At 53.6% G+C, this 24,754-nt stretch overlaps 1 protein-coding gene across 1 annotated transcript in view; it reads left to right on the forward strand.

Moving 5' to 3' along the window:
- stx5a (syntaxin 5A) overlaps window positions 1-24,754 on the forward strand; it is a 60,735-nt gene that overhangs the window by 15,967 nt on the left and 20,014 nt on the right. Inside the window, exons 2-6 of the mRNA XM_070868292.1 lie at window positions 6,908-7,133; window positions 9,480-9,550; window positions 14,074-14,129; window positions 20,320-20,390; window positions 22,286-22,402. Of these exons, the coding sequence (XP_070724393.1) occupies window positions 6,927-7,133; window positions 9,480-9,550; window positions 14,074-14,129; window positions 20,320-20,390; window positions 22,286-22,402 (522 nt within the window). The 5' untranslated portion in view covers window positions 6,908-6,926. The remainder of the gene's footprint in view (window positions 1-6,907; window positions 7,134-9,479; window positions 9,551-14,073; window positions 14,130-20,319; window positions 20,391-22,285; window positions 22,403-24,754) is intronic.

Raw genomic sequence — 24,754 nt, forward strand, 5'->3', positions numbered from 1 at the left:
AGGGGCCAACAACCAGGGGGCATAGATTTAAAGTAATTGGGGGGAGGTTTAGAGGGGATTTGAGGGGAAATGTCTTCACCCAGAGTGTGGTGGGGGTCTGGAACTCACTGCCTGAAAGGGTGGTAGAGGCAGAAACCCTCACCACATTTAAAAAGTACTTGGATGTGCACTTGTAACCTACAGGGCTACGGACCGAGAGCGGGAAAGTGGGATTAGGCTGGGTAGCTCTTGGTCGGCCGACGTGGACACGATGGGCCAAAATGGCCTCCTTCCGTGCTGTAAATTTCTGTGATTCTATGATCACAGTCGCCTCGAGTTCCCCAAGCAGTTCAGAATGGGTTCAGTCCGAATCTTGGTCCCATTGTTTCTCTGATCGAAAATGAAACTGCCTGGTGTATCGGAAGAGAAACTTGCATCGGATTTACAGCACAGAAGGACCACCCGCTCCTTCCAGGTTGGGGACAGCTCCCTGCCAATTCTGTTACTGATCTGGCTTTAAAAAGAGACCTTGAGCTCGTCGCCGTCTTCTTCTTGGGCAGTGCCTCGGGAGTTCTCAGGTGACTGATGAGACCAATGCGGGACCGTCTCTGTCACAGGTGGGGCAGGGTCGGGTTGGAGGGACGGCTGGGTGGGGGGCCTTGGGTTGTGATACGCTCCTTCTGCTGTTTGTACTTGGCCTCTGCGTGCTCTCGACGAAGGGACTCGAGGTGTTCGACGCCTTCTCGAATGCTTCTCCTCCACTTTGAGCGGCCTTGGGCCTGGGATTCCCAAGAGTAAATGGGGATGTTACATTTTTTTCAAGGTGGCTTTGAGGGTGTCCTTGAAGCATTTTCTCCGCCCTTCTGGGACTCGCTTGCTGTGACGGAGCTCGGAGTAGAGAGCTTGTTTCGGGAGTCGAGTATCGTTGTTTGCAGCTGAGTGGATTTTCCCATCCAGGGACACTCGGAGTGAATTAACGTCGTCCATGCCCACGAATGCCTCAGTAATGCTTATCCACGGGGAACTGGATTCAATTTTTTCTAATTCGTTCAGGATGTGGGCGTCGCTGGCGAGGCCGGCATTTATTGCCCATCCCTAATTGCCCCTTGAGAAGGTGGTGGTGAGCCGCCTTCTTGAACCGCTGCAGTCCGTGTGGTGAAGGTGCTCCCACAGTGCTGTTAGGGAGGGAGTTCCAGGATTGTGACCCAGCGACGATGAAGGAACGACCGATATATTTCCAAGTCAGGATGGTGTGTGACTTGGAGGCGAACGTGGAGGTGGTGGTGTTCCCATGCGCCTTCTGCCCTTGTCCTTCTAGGTGGTAGAGGTCGCGGGTTTGGGAGGTGCTGCCGAAGAAGCCTTGGCGAGTTGCTGCTGTGATCTGCAGTTGCTCAATCTCATTTCATTTGCGGCTTTAATAGGAGAGAGTAAAAGCTTCTGTTCCTCCGGCCATCACGGTCTGGAGCTAACTCCCATATTTTTCTCCCCACCCTCCCTTGAGCCACTGTGTTGGGGTCCAGTTCCACAAGCACCCAGCGGTGCCTCTCCAGGAGCTAGTTCGAGCTGCCATTCCTCGGTGCGTGAGATCGAGACAGCGAGGTAGTGAGCCTATTCCACTGTGGTGGGCAGCACCGCCCAGTCTGACCCCGTCCATGCACTTTCCAGGATGGGGGGCGTGGTGGGGGGCTCACTGGATCGTGATGAGCGGGAGCCGTGGCTGGATTACCCACTTGCTGGGGCTGATATCTTTGCAATACAATGACATCCCTTTAGATCTGTTGCTGTTAACAGCAGTATAAGTCCGTACGTTCCCCCTGCTTAGGCTTAGGACAAGTTGCCTTGGAGCACTCTAATCCGGCCGAAGGTGACGGGGTTCTACGATCTGGATTTCTGCTGTCCTCTTAGTAATAGGTTTCCGATCAACGAAAGAGCTGGTTGTTACGGTCTAGAAATAGAGTGGGGTTCAGGGTTAATCTATTGCTTATTGATGCTGTTTGAGTAAGTAGGACATTAAACACAGCCTTGTGTGTTGGCCTACAGTAAAGTAAATAAAGCCAGAACTTACATAAGAACATAAGAAATAGGAGCAGGAGTCGGCCATTCGGCCCCTCGAGCCTGCTCCGCCATTCAACAAGATCATGGCTGATCTGATCACGGACTCAGCTCCATTTCCCTGCCCGCTCCCCATAACCCCTTATCCCCTTATCGTTTAAGAAACTGTCTATTTCTGTCTTAAATTTATTCAATGTCCCAGTTTCCACAGCTCTCTGAGGCAGCGAATTCCACAGATTTACAACCCTCCGAGAGAAGAAATTCCTCCTCATCTCAGTTTTAAATGGGAGGCCCCTTATTCTAAGATTATGCCCCCTAGTTCTAGTCTCCCCCATCAGTGGAAACATCCTCTCTACATCCACCTTGTCGAGCCCCCTCATAATCTTATACGTTTCGATAAGATCTTCTGAATTCCAATGAGTAGAGGCCCAACCTACTCAACCTTTCCTCATAAGTCAACCCCCTCATCCCCGGAATCAACTGAGTGAACCTTCTCTGAACTGTCTCCAAAGCAAGTATATCCTTTCGTAAATATGGAAACCAAAACTGCACACAGTATTCCAGATGTGGCCACAATAATACCCTGATTGACACACTACATTGATGCACTGCCTTTCGTACCTTGGGGATGGCACAAAGTGTAGTCACTGTTGTAATGTGGGAAACGTGGCAGCCAATTTGTGCACAGCAAGCTCCCACACACAGCAGTGTCATAACGACCCAGATCATCTGTTTTTGTTATGTTGATTGAGGGATAAATATTGGAACTCACCTGCTCTTCGAAATAGTGCGATGGGATCTTTTACATCCGCCTGAGGGGGCAGACAGGTTTAATGTCTCATCTGAAGGACAGCCCCTCCGACAGTGCGGCGCTCCCTCGGCACTGCCCCTCCGACAGTGCGACGCTCACTCGGTACTGCCCCTCCGACAGTGCGGCACTCCCTCGGCACTGCCCCTCCGACAGTGCGGCGCTCACTCAGTACCGCCCCTCCGACAGTGTGGCCGCCCTCGGTACCGCCCCTCCGATAGTGTTGCGCTCCCTCAGCACTGCCCCTCCGACAGTGCGGTCTTTTTAATTTTCAGCTTTCTGTTCCGCCTTTAATAGTTGCTCACTTTGTTAGTGGCCGTGTTTAAAAGTTGAGTAGAGGGATCGGGCGGGCGGATACTGGGAGTGTAGCTGGCACAGGGTCTCCTGGAGCTTTGGCAGCCAAAGGGTTAAGCGACGAAGTGCAGTTGCGTCTGCCGAGCCTGTGTCTGCCGGCTGCTTGGAGTTGTGGGTCTGTGGCTTACTGCCACGTCTCCTGGTGGGGTTGTGTGCAGAGGAGCTGGCAACTGCGAGAGTGCTGGTGTCAGGGCAAGCAGTCTGACAGTACTCTGACCAATGCGGATGTATTCCTGCACAGGATGTTCTGTTCCACATGTTGCCTTTCTCATTGCGTGTGACGTACCCATCATGTTCCGTTCCTGTCTTCCACCCCCCCCCCCCCCCTCCATGCTCCCTGAACTGCAATGACCCCCAGTCCAGCACCGTTTCCATTTTAAAATTCTCAGCCTTGTGTTCAATTCCTTACATGGTCTCCACCTCCACCCCCCTCCCAAGCTTCACCCCCCCCTTCCCCAGCTCCACCCCCCCCTTCCCCAGCTCCACCCCCCCCTTCCCCAGCTCCACCCCCCCTTCCCCAGCTCCACCCCCCCCCTTCCCCAGCTCCACCCCCCCCTTCCCCAGCTCCACCCCCCCCTTCCCCAGCTCCACCCCCCCCTTCCCCAGCTCCACCCCCCCCTTCCCCAGCTCCACCCCCCCCCTTCCCCAGCTCCACCCCCCCCTTCCCCAGCTCCACCCCCACCCTTCCCCAGCTCCACCCCCCCCTTCCCCAGCTCCACCCCCCCCTTCCCCAGCTCCACCCCCCCTTCCCCAGCTCCAACCCCCACCCTTCCCCAGCTCCACCCCCCCCCTTCCCCAGCTCCAACCCCTTCCCCAGCTCCAACCCCCCTTCCCCAGCTCCACCCCCCCTCCCCAGCTCCACCCCCCTTCCCAGCTCCACCCCCCCCTTCCCAGCTCCACCCCCCCTTCCCCAGCTCCACCCCCCTCCCGAGCTCCACCCCCTCCCCCCACCCCTCCCCAGCTCCACCCCCCCCTCACCAGCTCCACCCCCCTCACCAGCCCCCACCCCCCCTCACCAGCTCCACCCCCCCTCACCAGCTCCACCCCCCCCTCACCAGCTCCACCCCCCTCCCCCAGCTCTCTCCAGCTCCACCCCCCCCTCCCCAGCTCCACCCCCCCCTCCCCAGCTCCTCCACTCCCGTCCCCAGCTCCACCCCCTTCCCCAGCTCCACCCCCCTCCCCAGCTCCATCCCCCCCTCCCCAGCTCCATCCCCCCCTCCTCAGCTCCACCCCCCTCCCCAGCTCCACCCCCCCCTCACCAGCTCCACCCCCCCCTCACCAGCTCCACCCCCCCCTCACCAGCTCCACCCCCCCCTCACCAGCTCCACCCCCCCCTCACCAGCTCCACCCCCCCCTCACCAGCTCCACCCCCCCCTCACCAGCTCCACCCCCCTCACCAGCTCCACCCCCCTCACCAGCTCCACCCCCCTCACCAGCTCCACCCCCCCTCACCAGCTCCACCCCCCCTCACCAGCTCCCCCCCCCCTCACCAGCTCCCACCCCCCCCCACTACCCACCCCTCCAGCTCCACCCCCCTCACCAGCTCCACCCCCCCCTCACCAGCTCCACCCCCCCTCACCAGCTCCACCCCCCCTCACCTGCTCTCTCCAGCTCCACCCCCCCCCTCCCCAGCTCCTCCACCCCCTTCCCCAGCTCCACCCCCTTCCCCAGCTCCACCCCCTTCCCCAGCTCCACCCCCTTCCCCAGCTCCATCCCCCCCTCCCCAGCTCCATCCCCCCCCTCCCCAGCTCCATCCCCCCTCCCCAGCTCCATCCCCCCTCCCCAGCTCCACCCCCTTCACCCCCCTCCTCCAGCTCCACCCCCCCCCCTCCTCAGCTCCACCCCCCCCTCCTCAGCTCCACCCCCCCCTCCTCAGCTCCACCCCCCCTCCTCAGCTCCACCCCCCTTCCTCAGCTCCACCCCCCCTCCTCAGCTCCACCCCCCTCAGCTCCACCCCCCCCTCCTCAGCTCCACCCCCTCCTCAGCTCCACCCCCCCCCTCAGCTCCACCTCCCCCTCCTCAGCTCCACCCCCCCTCCTCAGCTCCACCCCCCCTCAGCTCCACCCCCCCTCCTCAGCTCCACCCCCCCCTCCTCAGCTCCACCCCCCCTCCTCAGCTCCACCCCCCCCTCCTCAGCTCCACCCCCCCTCCTCAGCTCACCCCCCCTCCTCAGCTCCACCCCCCTCCTCAGCTCCACCCCCCCCTCCTCAGCTCCACCCCCCCCCCTCCTCAGCTCCACCCCCCCCTCCTCAGCTCCACCCCCCCCCCTCCCTCAGCTCCACCCCCCCCTCCTCAGCTCCACCCCCCCCCTCCTCAGCTCCACCCCCCCCTCCTCAGCTCCCACCCCCCCCTCCTCAGCTCCACCCCCCCCCTCAGCTCCACCCCCCTCCTCAGCTCCACCCCCCCCTCCCCAGCTCCACCCCCCCCTTCCCAGCTCACCCCCCCCCTCCTCTTGAACATCCCTGATTATAATCGCTCCACGATTGGTGGCCGTGCCTTCAGCTGCCTGGGCCCCAAACTCTGGAACTCCCTTCCTAAACCTCGCCACCTCTCTCTCCTCCTTAAGATGCTCCTTAAAACCCACCTCTTGGACCAAGCCTGTCCCAATCTCTCGTTCAGAGTCTCGGTGTCAGAGATAGTCTGATAATGCTCCTGTGAAGCGCCTTGGGACAATTTCCTGTGTTGAAGGCACTGTATCGGTGTAAGTTGTGATTGGTGAATACAAATGTATTGGTGTACAGAACGTCCCGTCCCACAAGTTGCCTTTCTTATTACGGGCACAGTACTTGGTCGTCTCCTTGATTACATCATTTTGTCCCACAGTGTGGTTTGTTTCGTTCCTGTTTTAGCATCTCCTCTCCTCGCCTACCAGGGTACGGTTGCACAAGACTTGTCCAGCACTTTGCCTACATTGCCATTCTCCGGGCGCGAGCCCAGACGTTGCGGCTGTTTGACTGTGAAGGCATCGTATCTCATCCTGATCCTGTCCACCTGCATATCCTTGCCAGCAGTGGTCACTGCGTGGCGATCAGGGCTGGAAACAACAAGCCACCTTGGGCTTATTTTTCCAAACACTGCCCCACCCCTCCCTCCCAAAGCCTCTGGGTACTGAGGCCAATTGTAGACGCCCCTCCCCCCAACCCTCCCCCTAGCTGCAGCACTGGTCAGGAGCATGGACTGGTGGTGAAGCCTGTTTCAGTGACTTTGAAAATGTTGTGAAAGCTTTAGTAGTTTCCAGTGTCTGTCTGGGTCCCATTCCCGCTCCCCCCCCCCCCCCTCCCTATATTCACTGACCTACATTAGCTCCCGGTCCAGCAACGCCTCCGTTTTAAAATTCTTATCCCCTCGTCCCAATCCCTCCATGGCCCTCGCCCCTCTATCTGTAACCTCCTCCAGCCCCTACAGCCCTCTGAGATCTCAGCGCTCCTTCAATTCTGCCCTCTTGTGCATCCCCCGATTTCCATCGCTCCACCATTGTCGGCCGTGCCTTCAGCTGTCTGGAATTCCTTCCCTAAACCCCTCATCATTTAAGACGCCTCTTCAAACCTACCTCTCTGACCAAACTAATATCTCTTTGTGCGGCTTGGTGTCAAATTTTGTTTGATTACGCTTCTGTGAAGCGCCTTGGGGCGTTTTACTGCGTTAAAGGCACTATATAAATGCAGGAAGTTGTTGTTGTTGTACGATCCACCAGCGTTCTCCTCTTGTTTGCAGGCAGGGGTTATGATTCTCGATGAATACGCGAAGACGTCACGGTCCCTCCAGTACTGAGCAGGGAGTGTACCTCGGGCCAACGCAGACACAAGTGCTCACCTCCAAATCCTACCCTTTCGTTTCCGTCTCATCCGGGCCGCCCCCCAACTTTATAGAAGACACCATGTCGTGCCGCGATCGCACGCAGGAGTTCTTTGCTGCCTGCAAGTCGATGCAGAACAGACAGGTGAGTGCTCGGGGGTGATGGGGAGAGTGGGGGAGGGAGGGGATGGAGAGTGGGGGAGGGAGGGGATGGAGAGTGGGGGAGGGAGGGAGGGGATGGAGAGTGGGGGAGGGAGGGAGGGGATGGAGAGTGGGGGAGGGAGGGAGGGGATGGAGAGTGGGGGAGGGAGGGAGGGGATGGAGAGTGGGGGAGGGAGGGAGGGGATGGAGAGTGGGGGAGGGAGGGAGGGGATGGAGAGTGGGGGAGGGGATGGGGAGTGGAATGGAGTGGAGTGGAGTGGAGGGGAGGAAGAGGACGGGGTGAGGGGAGTGGAGGCGAGAGGGGGAGGGGGGACGGGGAGTGGGGACGGGGTGTGTTGGAGGAGAGGGGACGGCGTGTGGGGGAGGAGAGGTGACGGGGAGGAGGGGAGGAGTGTGGTGGGGGAGGAGAGAGACGGGGAGGAGAGGGGGACGGGGATTGGGTGCGAGGAGTGGGGGAGGAGAGGGGGACGGGGAGGAGGAGGGGATGGGGAGGGGGGGAACGGGGAGGAGAGGGGGACGGGGATTGGGTGCGAGGAGTGGGGGAGGAGAGGGGGACGGGGAGGAGGAGGGGATGGGGAGGGGGGGAACGGGGAGGAGAGGGGGACGGGGATTGGGTGCGAGGAGTGGATGGGGAGTGGGGGAGGAGAGGAGGGGGGGAGGAGTGGGGTGGGGGAGGAGAGGGATGGGGAGGAGAGGGGGACGGGGATTGGGTGGGGAGTGGGGGAGGAGAGGGGGACGGGGAGGAGGAGGGGACGGGGAGTGGGGGAGGGGGGGAACGGGGAGGAGAGGACGGGGTGGGGGAAGAGGGGGTGTTGAGCCGTGTTGCTCGGCCACCATGCATGGGGCAGGTTGATGGAGCAGCTGGTGTTTTGCTGGCCTCGGGGCGTGTGTTAAAGTCTCTCCCATCACACAGCATCACTGCTTTATCGATGTCAGTGTGCACGTCGCCCCACCAATACAGGTGGTGCAGTGGATCGAGAGTTCCAACCCCACCATGGCAGCTTGAGACCCTACAACCTTTGGATTACATGACCCCAGGCTCACCAAGTGTGAATCTGGGCAGTGAACGCCTGATAGGCTATTCAGCAGCAGGGGCGTCACAGATTCTTGCCTGGTGACTGCTGTCATTGCTTAGATGTATATAGAATTTACATCACAAACAGGCCAGTTGGCCCAACGGGTCGGTGCTGGTGTTTATGCTCCACACCAGCCCCCTCCCACCCCTCTCCATCTCACCCCATCACCATATCCTTCTATTCCTTTCTCCCTCATGTGTTTATCCAGCCTCCCCTTAAATGCATCGATACTATTCGCCTCAACCACTCCCTGTGGCAGCGAGTTCCACATTCTCACCGCTCTCTGGGTAAAGAAGTTTCTCCTGAATTCCCCATTGGATTTATCAGTGACTATCTGATATTGATGGCCTCTAGTTCTGGTCTCCCCCACAAGTGGAAACATCTTCTCTACGTCTACCCTAACGGTCCTTTCATCATTTTCAAGACCTCTATCAGGTCACCCCTGAGTCTTCTCTTTTCTAGAGATGCACCTCTATATCACCTGTGAGTCAGAAGGTTGTGGATTCAAGTCCCGCTCCACAGACTTGAGCCCATAATCCAGGCTGACACTCCTAGTGCAGTACTGAGGGAGCGGCGCACTGTCGGTGGGGCAGTACTGAGGGTGCGCCGCACTGTCGGAGGGGCAGTACTGAGGGAGCGCCGCACTGTCGGAGGGGCAGTACTGAGGGAGCGCCGCACTGTCGGAGGGGCAGTACTGAGGGAGCGCCGCACTGTCGGAGGGGCAGTACTGAGGGAGCGCCGCACTGTCGGAGGGGCAGTACTGAGGGAGCGCCGTACTGTTGGAGGTGCCGTCTTTCAGATGAGATGTTAAACTGAAGTTCCGTCTGGCCTCTCGGGTGGATGTAAAAACGCCTCACGACGAACAGTATTGCCCCCATCAGAACGTACAACACTATCCACTGCCAATCGCCCCAACATGGGGCGGATGTAAAAGATCCCATGGCACTATTTCGAAGAAGAGCAGAGGAGTTATCCCCTGTGTCCTGGGGCCAATATTTATCCTTCAGTCAAAATCACAAAAACAGATGATCTGGGCCATTAACACATTGCTGTTTGTGGGAGCTGGCTGTGCGCAAATTGGCTGCCGCATTTCCCGTATTGCAACAGTGATTGCACTCCAAAAGTACTTCATTGGCTGTAAGGCGCTTTGAAACGCCCTGAGATTGTGAAAGGCGCTATATAAATGCAATCTTTATATAGGCTTTAATAGCCTTCACTTAACTTTCCCCTCCTCTCCGCTCTTTCTCTTTCAGAATGGACTGCAGGTCAACAAACCTCTCCTGAACGCCGTGCGGCAACGGAGTGAGTTCACGGTCATGGCAAAGTGAGTTTCGGCACGCTGGTAACCGAGCGAGCTTCCAAACTGCTCTTCGGCCTTTTGGCTAAGATCTGCATAACTAACCTGACCAGCCACCATGACCTCCGGGTGGTTTCTCCCTGGTCAGGAAGGTATATGCTTACATTTTTGTAAACAGGAGGTGGGTGGGATGGCTTGACCCATCCACCTCCACGGAGGTGTGTGGGGGACCTGACCCATCCACCTCCATGGCACGAACCTGGTATTGCAGTACTTCCAGGAACGGTGCAGTGGCTCTAGGCCTTTTGGCTAAGAGCATTGGCGCAGAGTGATCCTTGACTGGTGCAGGGTGACCTCTGGCGTTTGTGACTTGACAAAGAATTGGAAACGATTGGCTACGAATTTATTTAAAAAAAAAAAAATCAAGTCGGGATTTGTTTTGGCCACCTCACATTAAAAGAATTCATGCACAGGCATCTTCCACCATTTAAAATTAGTTCATCAGTCACCTGAGTGCTCATTTTTTTAGTGTGGAAGCAAGTCATCATCGACCCCGAGGGACTGCCTATGGTGATCTCCTGGAGTAGTTTCGATCGCCTGGATGGGTCGGAGAGGAATTTTCCCAGATTTTTTATCTCCCTAAATTGGCCTGGGTTTTTATCTGGTTTTTGCCTCTCCCAGGAGATCACATGGCTCCGGTTGGGGTGGAGTGTAGAATGTTTCAGTGTAAGGGGTGTTGCAGTTGTGTGGGGCGGACTGGTTGGGCCGGGTGCTCTTTGCCTTTCCGCCATTGTTCGTTGTTCATAGCTTTATATGTAACCTTCAGGGCTGCTGACCGAGGGCCGTGCGGCTCTTTGTCGGCCGGCGCGGACACGATGGGCTGAAATGGCCTCCTTCTGCGCTGTAAATTTCTATGTTTTTATGTTTCTATGATGAACAGAGCAAAGCGGGGAAGGGCGCGGTGGAGGGCAGCCCAGTGAGTGTGTTCAAGAGTCAGGCTGCCTGTGTCCAGTAGGTTCAGTGGCTGCCTGTCTCTGTTCTCTCCCGCCTCGCCCCGCCCCACCCCACCCCACCCTATCCAACTGCGGACAGCAACACAAAGCCACCCCTATCCCAACCTCGCCCACCGCCCCACGTAACTCCTGTGGGAGCGACGGGCGCAGTCGGGAGCGAGAGCTGTGGTTCCTTCCTTCTCCCCCGTCCCTGGGCCCGAAGGCAACATCCCAACTGCTGGCTGTGGTGCCCAAGATCAGCTAACACAGCGCAGGCTGTGACCCCAAACCTGGGGGCACCTTGTGGTCTGTGAGGCGGGTGAGTGGGGGATAGGGTGCCATTACCCACTGAACCACCGGGGGAGCTTCTTCCTTTTGGCCTTTTTGCAAATGGAAGGTTGGCCTTTATTGCAAGGGGGATAGAGTATAAAAGCAGAGAAGTCCTGCTGCACCTGTACAGGGTATTGGTGAGGCTTCACCTGGAGTACTGCGTACAGTTTTGGTCTCCGTATTTAAGGAAGGATATACTTGCATTGGAGGCAGTTCAGAGAAGGTTCACTCGGTTGATTCCGGAGATGAAGGGGTTTGCTTGTGAAGAAAGGTTGAGCAGGTTGGGCCTATTCACATTGGAGTTTAGAAGAATGAGCAGTGATCTTACTGAAACGCATAAGATTCTGAGGGGGCTTGACGGGGTAGGTGCACAGAGGATGTTTTCCCTCGTGGGAGAATCTAGAACTAGGCATAGTTTCAGAATAAGGGGTCGCCCATTTAAGACGGAAATGAGGAAGAATTTCTTCTCTCGGTGGGTCATGAATCTGGAATTCTCTGCCCCAGAGAGCTGTGGAGGCTGGGTCATTGAATATATTTAAGGTGGAGATAGACAGATTTTTGAACGATAAGGGAGTCAAGGGTTATGGGGAGCGGGCGGGGAAGTGGAGCTGAGTCCATGATCAGATCAGCCATGATCTTATTGAATGGTGGAGCAGGCTCGAGGGGCCGAATGGCCGTCTCCTGCTCTTATGTCTTGTGTTCTTATGCTTCCTGTGAAAGTTCCTTTGGGCGCTCGCTTGGACTGGCGAAAGGTGTCAGTTACCTCGGTAATGGCTACTGGTGCTACATGCCCAATCTGTTCGCTGAGGCCGTGGTGGCTCAAGACGCAGGAACTGACCACATGCTCAGGGGGGCCCAGCCCCAACGTGTCTTGTCCCACTGTTGGCTAATCACAGAGAAACACTGGGGCTGGTCTTCGTCTTTCGTACAGTAGTAGCAAAGCACATCAAACGTCAATATCCAAGTACCGATATCCAGACCAAAGCTTCCGGTGTAACAGCGTGGATATCTTGTAGGCTGCCTGCCAATTCCCTCTGAGGGCAGTGCCCCAATGATGTGCTCCAGGGTCTGATTGGGGGCTCCACAGTCACATGATGGGGAGGCTTTAATCTTCCACCCATGGAGAAGGTGGCAGCATCGACCGTGACCGGTTCTGAGGCGGTCGATGGTTGTCCACTGTTTGCGAGGGAAGTTTGATCCTTCAGGTTGTGACGGGGGCTAGTTATAAGTTTACAAACAGGACTGGTCTCCCAACGCACTGTGAAATTAGTTTCAGACAAAGTCCCTGGGGCTAAATTGGCACCTCGCTCATGTCACAAAGGGTGGCTGAAATGGAAAATGGCATGCTATTTCCATTGGGAGTACGCAAGGTCTGTGCTGTACCTGCCCTGGGAGTGTTTGATGGGACAGTGTAGAGGGAGCTTTACTCTGTATCTAACTCCCTGTACCTGCCTGGGAATGTTTGATGGGACAGTGTAGAGGGAGCTTTACTCTGTATCTAACCCCGTGCTGTACCTGCCCTGGGAGTGTGTGATGGGACAGTGTAGAGGGAGCTTTACTCTGTATCTAACCCCCTGTACCTGCCCTGGGCGTGTGTGATGGGCCAGTGTAGAGGGAGCTTTACTCTGTATCTAACCCCGTGCTGTACCTGATATTTCCTGGTACTAATGCCCATTAGCATGCTGTGCAAAAACAAGAACCGAGCCAGTGTTGGGTGAGGCCCCTTTTCCTGCGTCGCCGTGACGACTAACTAGTGAGAGAGACTCGAGACACACTCGTATGCATTCCTCCTCTGTGATCCTGCAGCACAGCACGAAGGGGTAGGAAGAATAGAAAAACAGAATATTGTTAAAATGATGAGTGTAACGTATTTGCTTCAAGGGTTCTTTGCTTAAGAATTCACAGCAACACATTGCTATTAAGAACTAGTTGGTTTATTAGCAAAGGTTTAACAATCACACTACACATTACCGGTTCATCCACCAGGCTCACAACCACCTGCCCCATCGTGGATCCCCCGAACCCAACTGGCCGGGGTTTTATTGAGTCTTGTGAACATCACGTGATTGGCTAAGCCACTCCCAACTCAACAGCTCTCCAACTATTTTGAGTTGTATCAGTAATCAAAAGTGCCCCCTGATTAAAGAGGGGGCACACTCCCAAAAAAGACTATTCAAGTGCCCCCTTGGTTTTTTTTTTGAGGGCACTAAAACACAAATTATACAAGTGCCCCCCTGGCTAAAAGGTGGGGGGAGGGGGCACTAAAATCGGCAAATTAAACAAATTAACATTTAGACATAAAATCAAATTAAAATTTGGTTGCCAGGGGTGATGATGCACTCCAGTCCCTCCGGCGCCTCTACAGCTCTGCAAACCTGTGAGCATCCTCACAGGGCCATTCGTTACAATGAGAAACCATTAAATATTTGTCTTCAGAGAGATTTAGGAAACAGCATGCAGGTACAGCAAGCAATTAGGAAGGCAAATGTAGCGTTGGTCTTCATTGCAAAGGGGATGGAAGTACAAGAGTCAGGAAGCCTTGCTACATTTGTACAAGGCCCTGGTGAGACCACACCTGGAGTACTGCGTGCAGTTTTGGTCTTCTAATCTAAGGAAGGATATACTTGCCTTGAAGGCGGTACAATGAAGGTTCACCAGACTGATTTCCTATGGGGGTTGTCCTATGATGAGAGATTGTGTAGAATGGGCCGATACTCTCTGGCATTTAGAAGAATGAGAGGTGATCTCATTGAAACATGTAAGATTCTGAGGGGGCTTGACAGGGTAGATGCAGGGAGGGTGTTTCCCCCGGGCTGGGGAGTCTAGAACCAGGGGTCACACAGTCTCAGGATAAGGGGTCGGCCATTTAGGACTGAAATGAGGAGGAATTTCTTCACTCAGAGGGTGGTGAATCTTTGGAATTCTCTGCCCCAGAGAGCTGTAGAGGCTCAGTCGTTGAGTGTATTCAAGGCTGAGATCGGTAGATTTTTGAACTCTATGGGAATCAAGGGACATGGGGATCGGGCGGGAAAGTGGAGTTGAGGTCGAAGATCAGCCGTGATCTCATTGAATGGTGGAGCAGACTCGAGGGGCCGAATGGCTGACTCCTGCTCCCATCTCTTATGTGATGTTGCAAAGATTACTAAAATAATTAAATCTGCCGCTCACGGGCTGTGTTTGTGTCAGAATCATGCATCTGGCTACCATTGTGATTTTTTTATTTTGCAGGCGAATCGGCAAAGATTTGAGTAACACATTCTCCAAACTGGAAAAGCTGACCATATGTAAGTGAATGAAACAGACTAGTAGAGCACAGATGGAGGCCATTCAGCCCAACGAGTCACGCTCTGATTTATTCTCCCACAGTGGGTTGTGGCCAAAAAAAATCTCCTGAATTCCGCTCCACCAAACAGGTGAAATGTGGTTCAGCTCCCGTCGGGAAGCAAGGGGCACGGCAGGCCCAGTGGATCTGTCGTTGGACCCGTGACCTGTAGGTTTCACAGTTCAAATCCCACCAGGGCCGGATGTGAAGTTGAATGCAGCAAATCTGGTGGTTTGTGGGGCTGGCACCTGAGAAATTGGCAAAAAGCCCAACTGGGTCACTAGTGCCTTTCCGGGAATGGAACCTGCCGTCCTTACCCGATTTGGGCCGACACGGGGTTGCAAGAAACACACAAAGCTAACCTGCAGGTCCAGCATGCAATAAGAAAGGCAAATGGCATGTTGTCCTTTATTGCAAGAGGGTTGGAGTACAAAAGTAAGGACGTCTTGCTACAATTGTACGGGGCCCTGGTGAGACCACACTTGGAGTACTGGGCACAGTCTTGGTCTCCTGATCTAAGGAAGGATATACTTGCCTTGGAGGCGGTACTATGGAGGTTCACCAGACTGATTCCAGGGATGAGAGGGTTGTCTTATAAGAGATTGTGTAGAAAGGGCCCGTACTCTCTGGAGTTTAGAAGAATGGGAGGTGATCTCATTGAAACATACAAGATTCTGAGGGGATTGACAGGGTAGATGCTGAGAGGATGTTTCCCCTCATGGGGGAATCTCAGAATAAGGGGTCGCCCATTTAAAACGGAGCTGAAGGGGAATTTCTTCTCTCAGTGGGCTGTGAATCTGTGGAATTCTCTGCCCCAGAGAGCTGTGGAGGCTGGGTCATTGAATATATTTAAGGTGGAACCAGACAGATTTTGAACGATAAGAGAGTCGAGCGTAATGGAGAGCGGGCAGGGAAGTGGAGTTGAGGCCAAGATCAGATCAGCCATGATCTTATTGTTAAGCAGAGCAGGCTCGAGGGGCCGAATGGCCTACTCCTGCTCCTACTTCTTATGTTCTTATTTATATTTTTATTATCCAAGCAGTGTGCGGCCTCCTTATTCTTGCAACGAAATACGCCACCTCTCATTTGGCGATATGGAAATACATTTGCCGTTTACGCCCCCATTCTGCAAGTTTATTAATGGCTTTTTGTTTTTTGTCGCATTCTTCCTCAGAATTAACTACACCCGCCCTCTCCCCCCGCGCCCCCCCCCCCCCCCCCCCGGCAATCTTTGGAATTCTCTGCCCCAGAGGGCTGTGGGTGTTGAGTCTGAGTATCTTCAAGGCTGAGATATATAGATTTGGGGAATCGAGGGAAATGGGGATCGGGCGGGAAAGTGGAGTTGAGGTCGATGATCAGCCATGATCTCATTGAATGGCGGAGCAGGCTCAAGGAGCCATGGGGCCGACTTCTGCTCCTAATTCTTATGTGCTTACGTTCCTAATGTCCTCAGGACAACCGGGGGTGGGTGATAAATGTGGCCCTGCCACTGCCATCTCCAGTCCGGAGAACAGATACAAAACATGCTATGTGGTCAGACTGGCCTGGGCCTTCATTGCTATTAAAAACTAGTTGGTTTATTTACAGAGGTTTAACAATCCCACTACACATTACCAGTTCATCCACCAGGCTCACAACCACCTGCCCCATCGTGGATCCCCCGAACCCAACTGGCCGGGGTTTTATTGAGTCTTGTGAACATCACGTGACTGGCTAAGCCACTCCCAACGCAACAGCTCGACCAACCTGTGAGCACACTCACTGGGACCCACATGACATCCCTCTACACCACACTGACTGAGGGGCACACCCTGGACCCACATCTCGGCTCCAGCTGCTGCCAAATCAGTCTCTCGGAAATGCGCGCTCCTTCGCACGTGCACACACCAGCATGTGTGCGCGCACGCGCTCTCACACTCTCGTGCACGCACCACACACACACGTACACGCATGCTTACCGGTACACGTGCTTGCAGGCACGCGTACAAGTACACGCGTGCACAGTCATGTCATCATCACAGGCAGTCCCTCGGAATCGAGGAAGATTTGCTTCCACTCTAAAAGTGAGTTCTCAGGTGACTGAACAGTCCAATACGAGAATTACAGTCTGTCACAAGTGGTTGAGGGAAGGGGTGGGTGGGACTGGTTTGCCGCACGCTCCTTCCACTGCCTGCGCTTGGTTTCTGCATGCTCTCGGTGACGAGACTCGAGGTGCTCAGCGCCCTCCCGGATGCGCTTCCTCCACTTAGGGTGGTCTTTGGCCAGGGATTCCCAGGTGTCGGTGGGGATGTTACATTCTATCTAGGGGGCTTTGAGGGTGTCCTTGAAACGTTTTCTCTGCCCACGTTGGATTCGCTTGCCGTGAAGGAGTTCTGAGTAGAGCGCTTGCTTTGGGAGTCTCGTGTCGGGCATGCGGACAATGTGTCCCGCCCAACGGAGCTGGTCGAGTGTGGTCAGTGTTTCAATGCTGGGGATGTTGGCCTGGTCGAGGACACTGAGGCTGGTCGTGTTATCGTGTGCGCTGATGCAGAAAAGCAAACAGATACACGTGCGCACAGACGCAGGCGCACATGATGCACGAGCTGACCCCAGCACGCTGAGCCTGGGGTTATTTTCTGCTCGCCTATCTCCCCGGTGCTCCGACTGGGAGGCCGGTGAGTGGAGAGCCAGACGGAACCTGTCTCTAGTCGAGAGCACTGGGGGGGGGGGGCGGGGGTGGGGGGGGGGGGGCGTCACCGTGGCCGTGAGGAGAATGCTTGGAGGCTGCAGGGTGACTTGGACAGGTTAGGTGAGTGGGCCAATGCATCGCAGATGCAGTATAATGTGGATAAGTGTGAGGTTATCCACTTTGGTGGCAAAAGCAGGAAGGCAGATTATTATCTGAATGGTGACAGATTAGGAAAAGGCGAGGTGCAACGAGACCTGGGTGTCATGGTACATCAGTCATTGAAAGTTGGCATGCAGGTACAGCAGGTGGTGAAGAAGGCAAATGGCATGCTGGCCTTCATAGTGAGGGGCTTTGAGTAAAGGAGCAGGGAGGTGTTACTGCAGTTGTACAGGGCCTTGGTGAGGCCACACCTTAAGTATTGTGTACAGTTTTGGTCTCCTAATCTGAGGAAGGACATTGTTGCTATTGAGGGAGTGCAGCGAAGATTCACCAGACTTATTCCTGGGATGGCAGGACTGACGTATGAAGAAAGACCGGATCGACTAGGCTTATATTCACTGTAATTTAGAAGAATGAGAGGGGATCTCATAGAAACATATAAAATTCTGACAGGATTGGACAGGTTAGATGCAGGAAGAATGTTCCCGATGTTGGGGAAGTCCAGAACCAGGGATCACAGTCTAAGGATAAGGGGTAAGCCATTTAGGACCGAGATGAGGAGAAACTTCTTCACCCAGAGAGTTGTGAACCTGTGGAATTCTCTACCACAGAGAGTTGTTGAGGCCAGTTCGTTGGATATATTCAAGAGGGAGTTAGATGTGGCCCTTACGACTAAAGGGATCAAGGGGTATGGAGAGAAAGCAGGAATGGGGTACTGAGGTGAATGATCAGCCATGATCTTATTGAATGGTGGTGCAGGCTCGAAGGGCCAAATGGCCTACTTCTGCACCTACTTTCTATGTTTCTATGTTAGCTCACTCGCCCACACCCGCACCTTTCGGCATGCCTGTGTCTCCACGAGACAGTTCACAGCCCAGCACCTCTGGGACGGTCCTGGATCCTACTCCTCCAGCCAAGCACCAGATGGCGCCTGTGTGCTGAAGCAGACACCAATGCAAAGCAGAGGGGGTTTAAACGGGAACATTTGACTTCCAGTTGTCACATTTCTTGCAACACTTCTCTCAACCGTTTCCCATTTGCATTCCTATCTCCACATTTACAATGGAGCTTGCCTATGTAAACGTCACTGTGACTGAACAGGCTGTTCTCTAGAAAAGAGACGGCTGAGGGATGACCTGATGGAGGTCTTTAAGATTGTGAAGGGGTCTGACAGGGTAGATATAGAGAAGATGTTTCCACTTGTGGGGGAAACAAGAACTAAGGCCCATCGATATCAGACAGTCACTGATAAATCCAGCGGGGAATTCAGGAGAAACTTCTTTACCCAGAGAGGGGTGAGAATGTGGAACTCGCTGCCACAGGGAGGGGTTGAGGCGAATAGTATCGATGTATTTAAGGGGAGGCTGGATAAACATGTGAGGGAGAAGGGAATAGAGGGTTACGCTGATAGATTTAGATGAGGAAAGATGGGAGGAGGCTCGAGTGGAGCATAAACGCCGGCACGGACTGGTTGGGCCCAATGGCCTGTTTCTGGGCCCTATATCCGATGTAGAATTCTCTACATTAGTGATATTTGTAGAGGCAAGTGGGGCCAAATGACTATTATTCCAGTAAATTGAATCCCACATCACTTCAAACAAGGTACAGGTGACAAATATAGAGGTCACAAAATATCTCAAAGCTTAGTTTAAAAAAAAATACACACACAATAACCAACAACTTAAAAATATGATATACAATGAAAAAAAATCCAGAGAATAATTGACTGCGTACAAACAAGGATAACAGCCCATGTTGAGTATCGATGCATTTAAGGGGAGGCTGGATAAAGACATGAGGGAGAAAGGAATAGAAGGGTATGGTGATGGGGTGAGATGGAGAGGGGTGGGAGGGGGCTGGTGTGGAGCATAAACACCGGCACGGAGCGGTGGGGCCAAACGGCACGTTTCTGCATTGTAAATACAGTGTGATACCCTTAAGCACCCAGTATTCCACAAGCTCCGCACAACCTTTTGGAAAGCTGGAATTAATTTCTCGATTTCGAGCTCCCTCTGCGGCTGCGTTGGCTAAAGCAGCACAAGCTGCGTAGGCTCGAGTATTCAAGCTTCAGTCACTGCTCTGTGTCGAGTTAGCCGGGACCAGCCTGGCGTCTGCCTGCACTCAGCCACAGTACCCTTGGGCTGGAGAAGGACAAGAGAATCAGCCAGGGTTCCGGCTCCGAGTCACAATCTCTGCCGGGAAGTGACGGTGCCTCGCAACTAAGATTGGGCTCGGCTGTGATAGCTGCTGTGGTGCAGTATCCTCGCCACACTCTGTCGGCTCCCGCCTGAAGAGTGACTGCTCGGATTAAACCACTGCTCCTCCAATAGCACCCCAGGATCTTTTATATCCACCTGAGAGGGCAGACGGGGCCTCAGTTTAACGTCTCATCCGAGACGGCACCTCCAACAATGCACCCCCCCCAAACCCCTCGATTAGATTCCAGCCTGTAACTCACTCCCGGGCATCTGTTATTCTATATATAAACCCCCCCGAACCCCTCGATTAGATTCCAGTCTGTAACTCACCCCGGGCATCTGTTATTCTATATATAAACCCCCCCCGAACCCCTCGATTAGATTCCAGCCTGTAACTCACTCCCGGGTATCTGTTATTCTATATATAAACCCCCCGAACCCCTCGATTAGATTCCAGCCTGTAACTCACTCCCGGGTATCTGTTATTCTATATATAAACCCCCCGAGCCCCTCGATTAGATTCCAGCCTGTAACTCACTCCCGGGTATCTGTTATTCTATATATAAACCCCTCGATTAAATTCCATCCTGTAACTCACTCCCGAGTATCTGTTATTCTATATATTAACCCCCGAACCCCTTGATTAGATTCCAGCCTGTAACTCACTCCCGGGTATCTGTTATTCTATATATAACCCCCAGAACCCCTCAATTAGATTCCAGCCTGCAACTCACTGCCGGGTAGCTGTTATTCTATATATAAACCCCCGAAACTCTCGAATAGATTCCAGCCTGTAACTCACTCCCGGGCATCTGTTATTCTATATATAACCGCCCCCCCCCCCCCGAACCCCTCGATTAGATTCCAGCCTGTAACTCACTCCCAGGTATCTGTTATTCTATATATAACCCCCCCGAACCCCTCGATTAGATTCCAGCCTGTAACTCACTCCCGGGTATCTGTTATTGTATATATAAACCCCCCGAACCCCTCGATTAGAATCCAGCCTGTAACTCACTCCCGGGTATCTGTTGTGTATATATAAACCCCCGTTTAGGTTGTGGCTTGGTCGTGTGTTGTGTGGTTGGCCCTTGCTGTGCTGACGTCGGCTCCTGGTTCTGTTACAGTGGCGAAGAGGAAATCGTTGTTCGACGATAAAGCGATTGAAATCGAGGAGTTGACGTACATCATCAAACAGGTTCGGCGCTTCAAACTGAAATGTTGCATTTTTCATTATACGCTTTCCCCAGCCCTTTCTCCCCTGAAGAAAGACAGACTTGCATTTCTATAGCGCCTTTCATAACCTCGGGACATCCCAAAAGGCTTTACAGCCAATGACGTACTTCACTGACTCTGCAGCGCTTTGCGACATCCTGAAGTCGCTATATAAATGCGGGTCTCTTTTTCATATGTCGAAGGGACCAAGTTATTAGCCTCATAAAGGGATTCATCCGGTTGACCAGTGCACAGGGACAAACGGGGCTGGTGTTGGGGGAAACCCTTCTTCACACACAGTGATTCATACCTGGAGTGGATAGGAGAGTGCAGGCAGAAACTGGATGGGCCGAATGGCACCTCCTGTGTACCTCGTGAGATTTTCTCATCGACTGCCGGCAGGGTGTGACGCATCCGGTTCCACAGCTGCGTGGCCATTCATCATGCACGGGCCTGGTGAACGTCAGCCCCCAAAGGGGAGGGCCCCGATCCTGCCCTTGCCGAATCTCTACATCCAGCAGAGCTCCCAGGAGCACAGTCAGGAATGGGAGCTCTGGCTTATTGATTCCCCCCCCCCCCGCCCTTGCCAATGTCACCGATAGCAGCACCTCTACTGCTACCCCAGCGGAGTTTGCCCAACTCGATGCTGGGTCCAGTGAGAAGCCTCGTTTGCTTCTCCCTTTCTCTTACCCCACCCTTGACCTTTGACAGGTGCTGTCCGTTCTTTCTTCACCCAAGTGCCCAATCTTCATGTGTGGGCCCACACAGTGACCGTTTGTTGGCTATTCGACTATGGACGGCACCACAGGCCAGCCTGATTGCTGTCCCATCCGATGCCCACACACACACACTGGGTGTTTACTATTCGACTATAGACTGCATCACAGGCCAGCCTGATCCTGTCCCCCACACACCAGGCGTTCACTATTCGACGGTCACAGGCCAGCTTGATCCTGTCCCGCCTGATGCTCCCACATACTTGGGCGTTGGCTAGTCGACTGTGATGGGCATCACAGGCCAGCCTGATCCTGTCCAGCCTGATCCGGGTTTGAATTGGTCTGCACAGAAGAATGAGAGGTGATCTCATTGAAACGTACAAAATTCTTACAGGGCTTGACACAGAGGATGTTTCCCCCAGGCTGGGGAGTCTAGAACCAGGGGTCACAGGGCAGTATCTGTGGAGAGAGAAACAGAGTTAACGTTTCAGATCGATGACCTTTCACCAGAACTGGAAAAAGTTTGAGATGTAACTGGTTTTAAGCAGGGGCAGCTGCTCTCTCCACAGATGCTGCCTGACCTGCTGAGTATTTCCAGCATTGTCTGTTTTTATTTCAGATTTCCAGCCTCCAGCTTTTGTATCGAAGCTGGGATTATTCTCCTGAGGACCTAGAAGGTTGAGGGAGATTGAATGTTTAAAATTAGGAAGGGACTACAGGGCGTGGGAGCTCGATGGGCTGAATGGCCTCTCTCACCTGTGCACCTCACTGAGTAAATGAGGAGAAACTATTCCCAGGGGCAGGAGGGTCGGTAACCAGAGGGACACAGATTGACGATAATCGGCGATGGAATCAGAGGGGGAGATGGGGAGAATGTTTTTACGCAGCGAGTTGTTGTGATTGGGAACGCACTGCCTGAAAGGGCGGTGGGAGCAGATTCAATAGTAACTTTCAAACGGGAATTGGATAAATACTGGAAGGGAAAATTTTATCGGGTTGTGGAGAAAGAGCAGGGGCGGGGAGAGTGAAGAAGGGGATAATTGCATCATTCCATCAATAGCATAATGGGCTGAATGGCCTCCTTCTGTGCTATACGATTCTATGTTTTTCTTTTGTTCAATTGCTCTTAATGTCATTTGTTAATGGCGATTTGTCTTTCTAGGATATAAACAGCCTGAACAAGCAGATTGCACAACTGCAAGACTTCGTCAGGGCCAAGGGCGGTCAGAATGGCCGACACTTGCAGACGCATTCCAACACCATCGTAGTGTCGCTGCAGGTACCCCCCCCCAGTCTGGCCCTAATGTGGCTCTGTCAAATTTTGTCTGATAACGCTCTTGTGAAGTACCTTGAGACGTTTGGCTCATCCTCTGCTGAAACCCTCATCCGTGCCTTTGTTACCTCGAGACTTGACTATTCCAATGCACTCCTGGCCAGCCTCCCACATTCTACACTACGAAAACTAGAGGTGATCCAAAACTTGGCTGCCTTGTGTACTAACCCGCACCAAGTCCCGCTCACCCATCACCCCCTGTGCTCGTTGCCCCGTGTCCTAACTCATAAGAACATAAGAATTAGGAACAGGAGTGGGCCATCTAGCCCTTCGAGCCTGCTCCGCCATTCAACAAGATCATGGCTGATCTGGCCGTGGACTCAGCTCCACTTACCCGCCCGCTCCCCGTTACCCTTAATTCCCTTATTGGTTAAAAATCTATCTATCTGTGATTTGAATACATTCAATGAGCTAGCCTCAACTGCTTCCTTGGGCAGAGGATTCCACAGATTCACAACCCTCTGGGAGAAGAAATTCCTTCTCAACTCGGTTTTAAATTGGCTCCCCTGTATTTTGAGGCTGTGTCCCCTAGTTCTAGTCTCCCCGACCAGTGGAAACAACCTCTTTGCCTCTATCTTGTCTATCCCTTTCATTATTTTAAATGTTTCTATAAGATCACCCCTCATCCTTCTGAACTCCAACGAGTAAAGACTCAATCTACTCAATCTATCATCATAAGGTAACCCCCTCATCTCCGGTATCAGCCTAGTGAATCGTCTCTGTACCCCCTCCAAAGCTAGTATATCCTTCCTTAAGTAAGGTGACCAAAACTGCACGCAGTATTCCAGGTGCGGCCTCACTAATACCCTATACAGTTGCAGCAGGACCTCCCTGCTTTTGTACTCCATCCCTCTCGCAATGAAGGCCAACATTCCACTCGCCTTCCTGATTACCTGCTGCACCTGCAAACTAATTTTTTGGGATTCATGCACAAGAAAGTGCCAAAAAAAAAAAAAAAAAAAAACCACAAAAAAAACAAAAAAAGGAGGGGAAAAAAAGGGCCTTGTAAATGTCTGGAGTGTCACCCAGGTCGGGTGGCACCGTTTAATGTTTTATGTTTTTGCAGGTGAACTCCAAAAAGAGTTTTCATGCACAAGGACCCCCAGGTCCCTCTGCACCGCAGCATGTTGTAATTTCTTCCCATTCAAATAATATTCCCTTTTACTGTTTTTTTTCCAAGGTGGATGACCTCACATTTTTCGACATTGTATTCCATCTGCCAAACCTTAGCCCATTCGCTTAACCTATCTAAATCTCTTTGCAGCCTCTCTGTGTCCTCTACACAACCCGCTTTCCCACTAATCTTTGTGTCATCTACAAATTTTGTTACACTACACTCTGTCCCCTCTTCCAGGTCATCTATGTATATTGTAAACAGTTGTGGTCCCAGCACCGATCCCTGTGGCACACCACTAACCACCGATTTCCAATCCGAAAAGGACCCATTTATCCCGACTCTCTGCTTTCTGTTAGCCAGCCAATTCTTGATCCATGCGAATACATTTCCTCTGACTCCGCGTACCTCTATCTTCTGCAGTAACCTTTTGTGTGGCACCTTATCGAATGCCTTTTGGAAATCTAAATGCACCACATCCATCGGTGCGTCTCTATCCACCATGCTCGTTATATCCTCAAAGAATTCCAGTAAATTAGTTAAACATGATTTCCCCTTCATGAATCCATGCTGCGTCTGCTTGATTGCACTATTGAAATCGAGGCATTGCTTAACCGGGAGCCAATGTAGGTCAGCGAGCACAGGGGATGATGGGTCCCACTCACCCATCACCCCCTGTGCTCACTGCCTCGTGTCCTAACTTGCACCGAGTCCCGCTCACCCACCACCCCCTGTGCTCACTGCCTCCGTGTCCTAACTCGCACCGAGTCCCGCTCACCCATCACCCCCTGTGCTCACTGCCCCGTGTCCTAACTCGCACCGAGTCCCGCTCACCCATCACCCCCTGTGCTCGCTGCCCCGTGTCCAAACTCGCACCGAGTCCCGCTCTCCCATCACCCCCTGTGCTCGCTGACCTACATTGCATCCCGGTTAAACAACGCCTCAATTTCAAAATCCTCATCCTTGTTTACAAATCCCTCCATGGATCCCGCCCCTCCCTATCTCTATAACCTCCTCCAACTCCACAGCCGCCCCCCCCCCCCCCCCCCCCCGAGATGTCTGCGCTCCTCTAATTCTGCCCTCTTGAGCATCCCTGATTATAATCGCTCCACCATCGGTGGCCGTGCCTTCTGTTGCCTGGGCCCCAAGCTCTAGAACTCCCTCCCTAAACCTCTACCTCTCTC

Source organism: Pristiophorus japonicus, chromosome 27, assembly GCF_044704955.1.
Source record: "Pristiophorus japonicus isolate sPriJap1 chromosome 27, sPriJap1.hap1, whole genome shotgun sequence".
Taxonomy (NCBI): Eukaryota; Metazoa; Chordata; class Chondrichthyes; family Pristiophoridae; genus Pristiophorus; species Pristiophorus japonicus.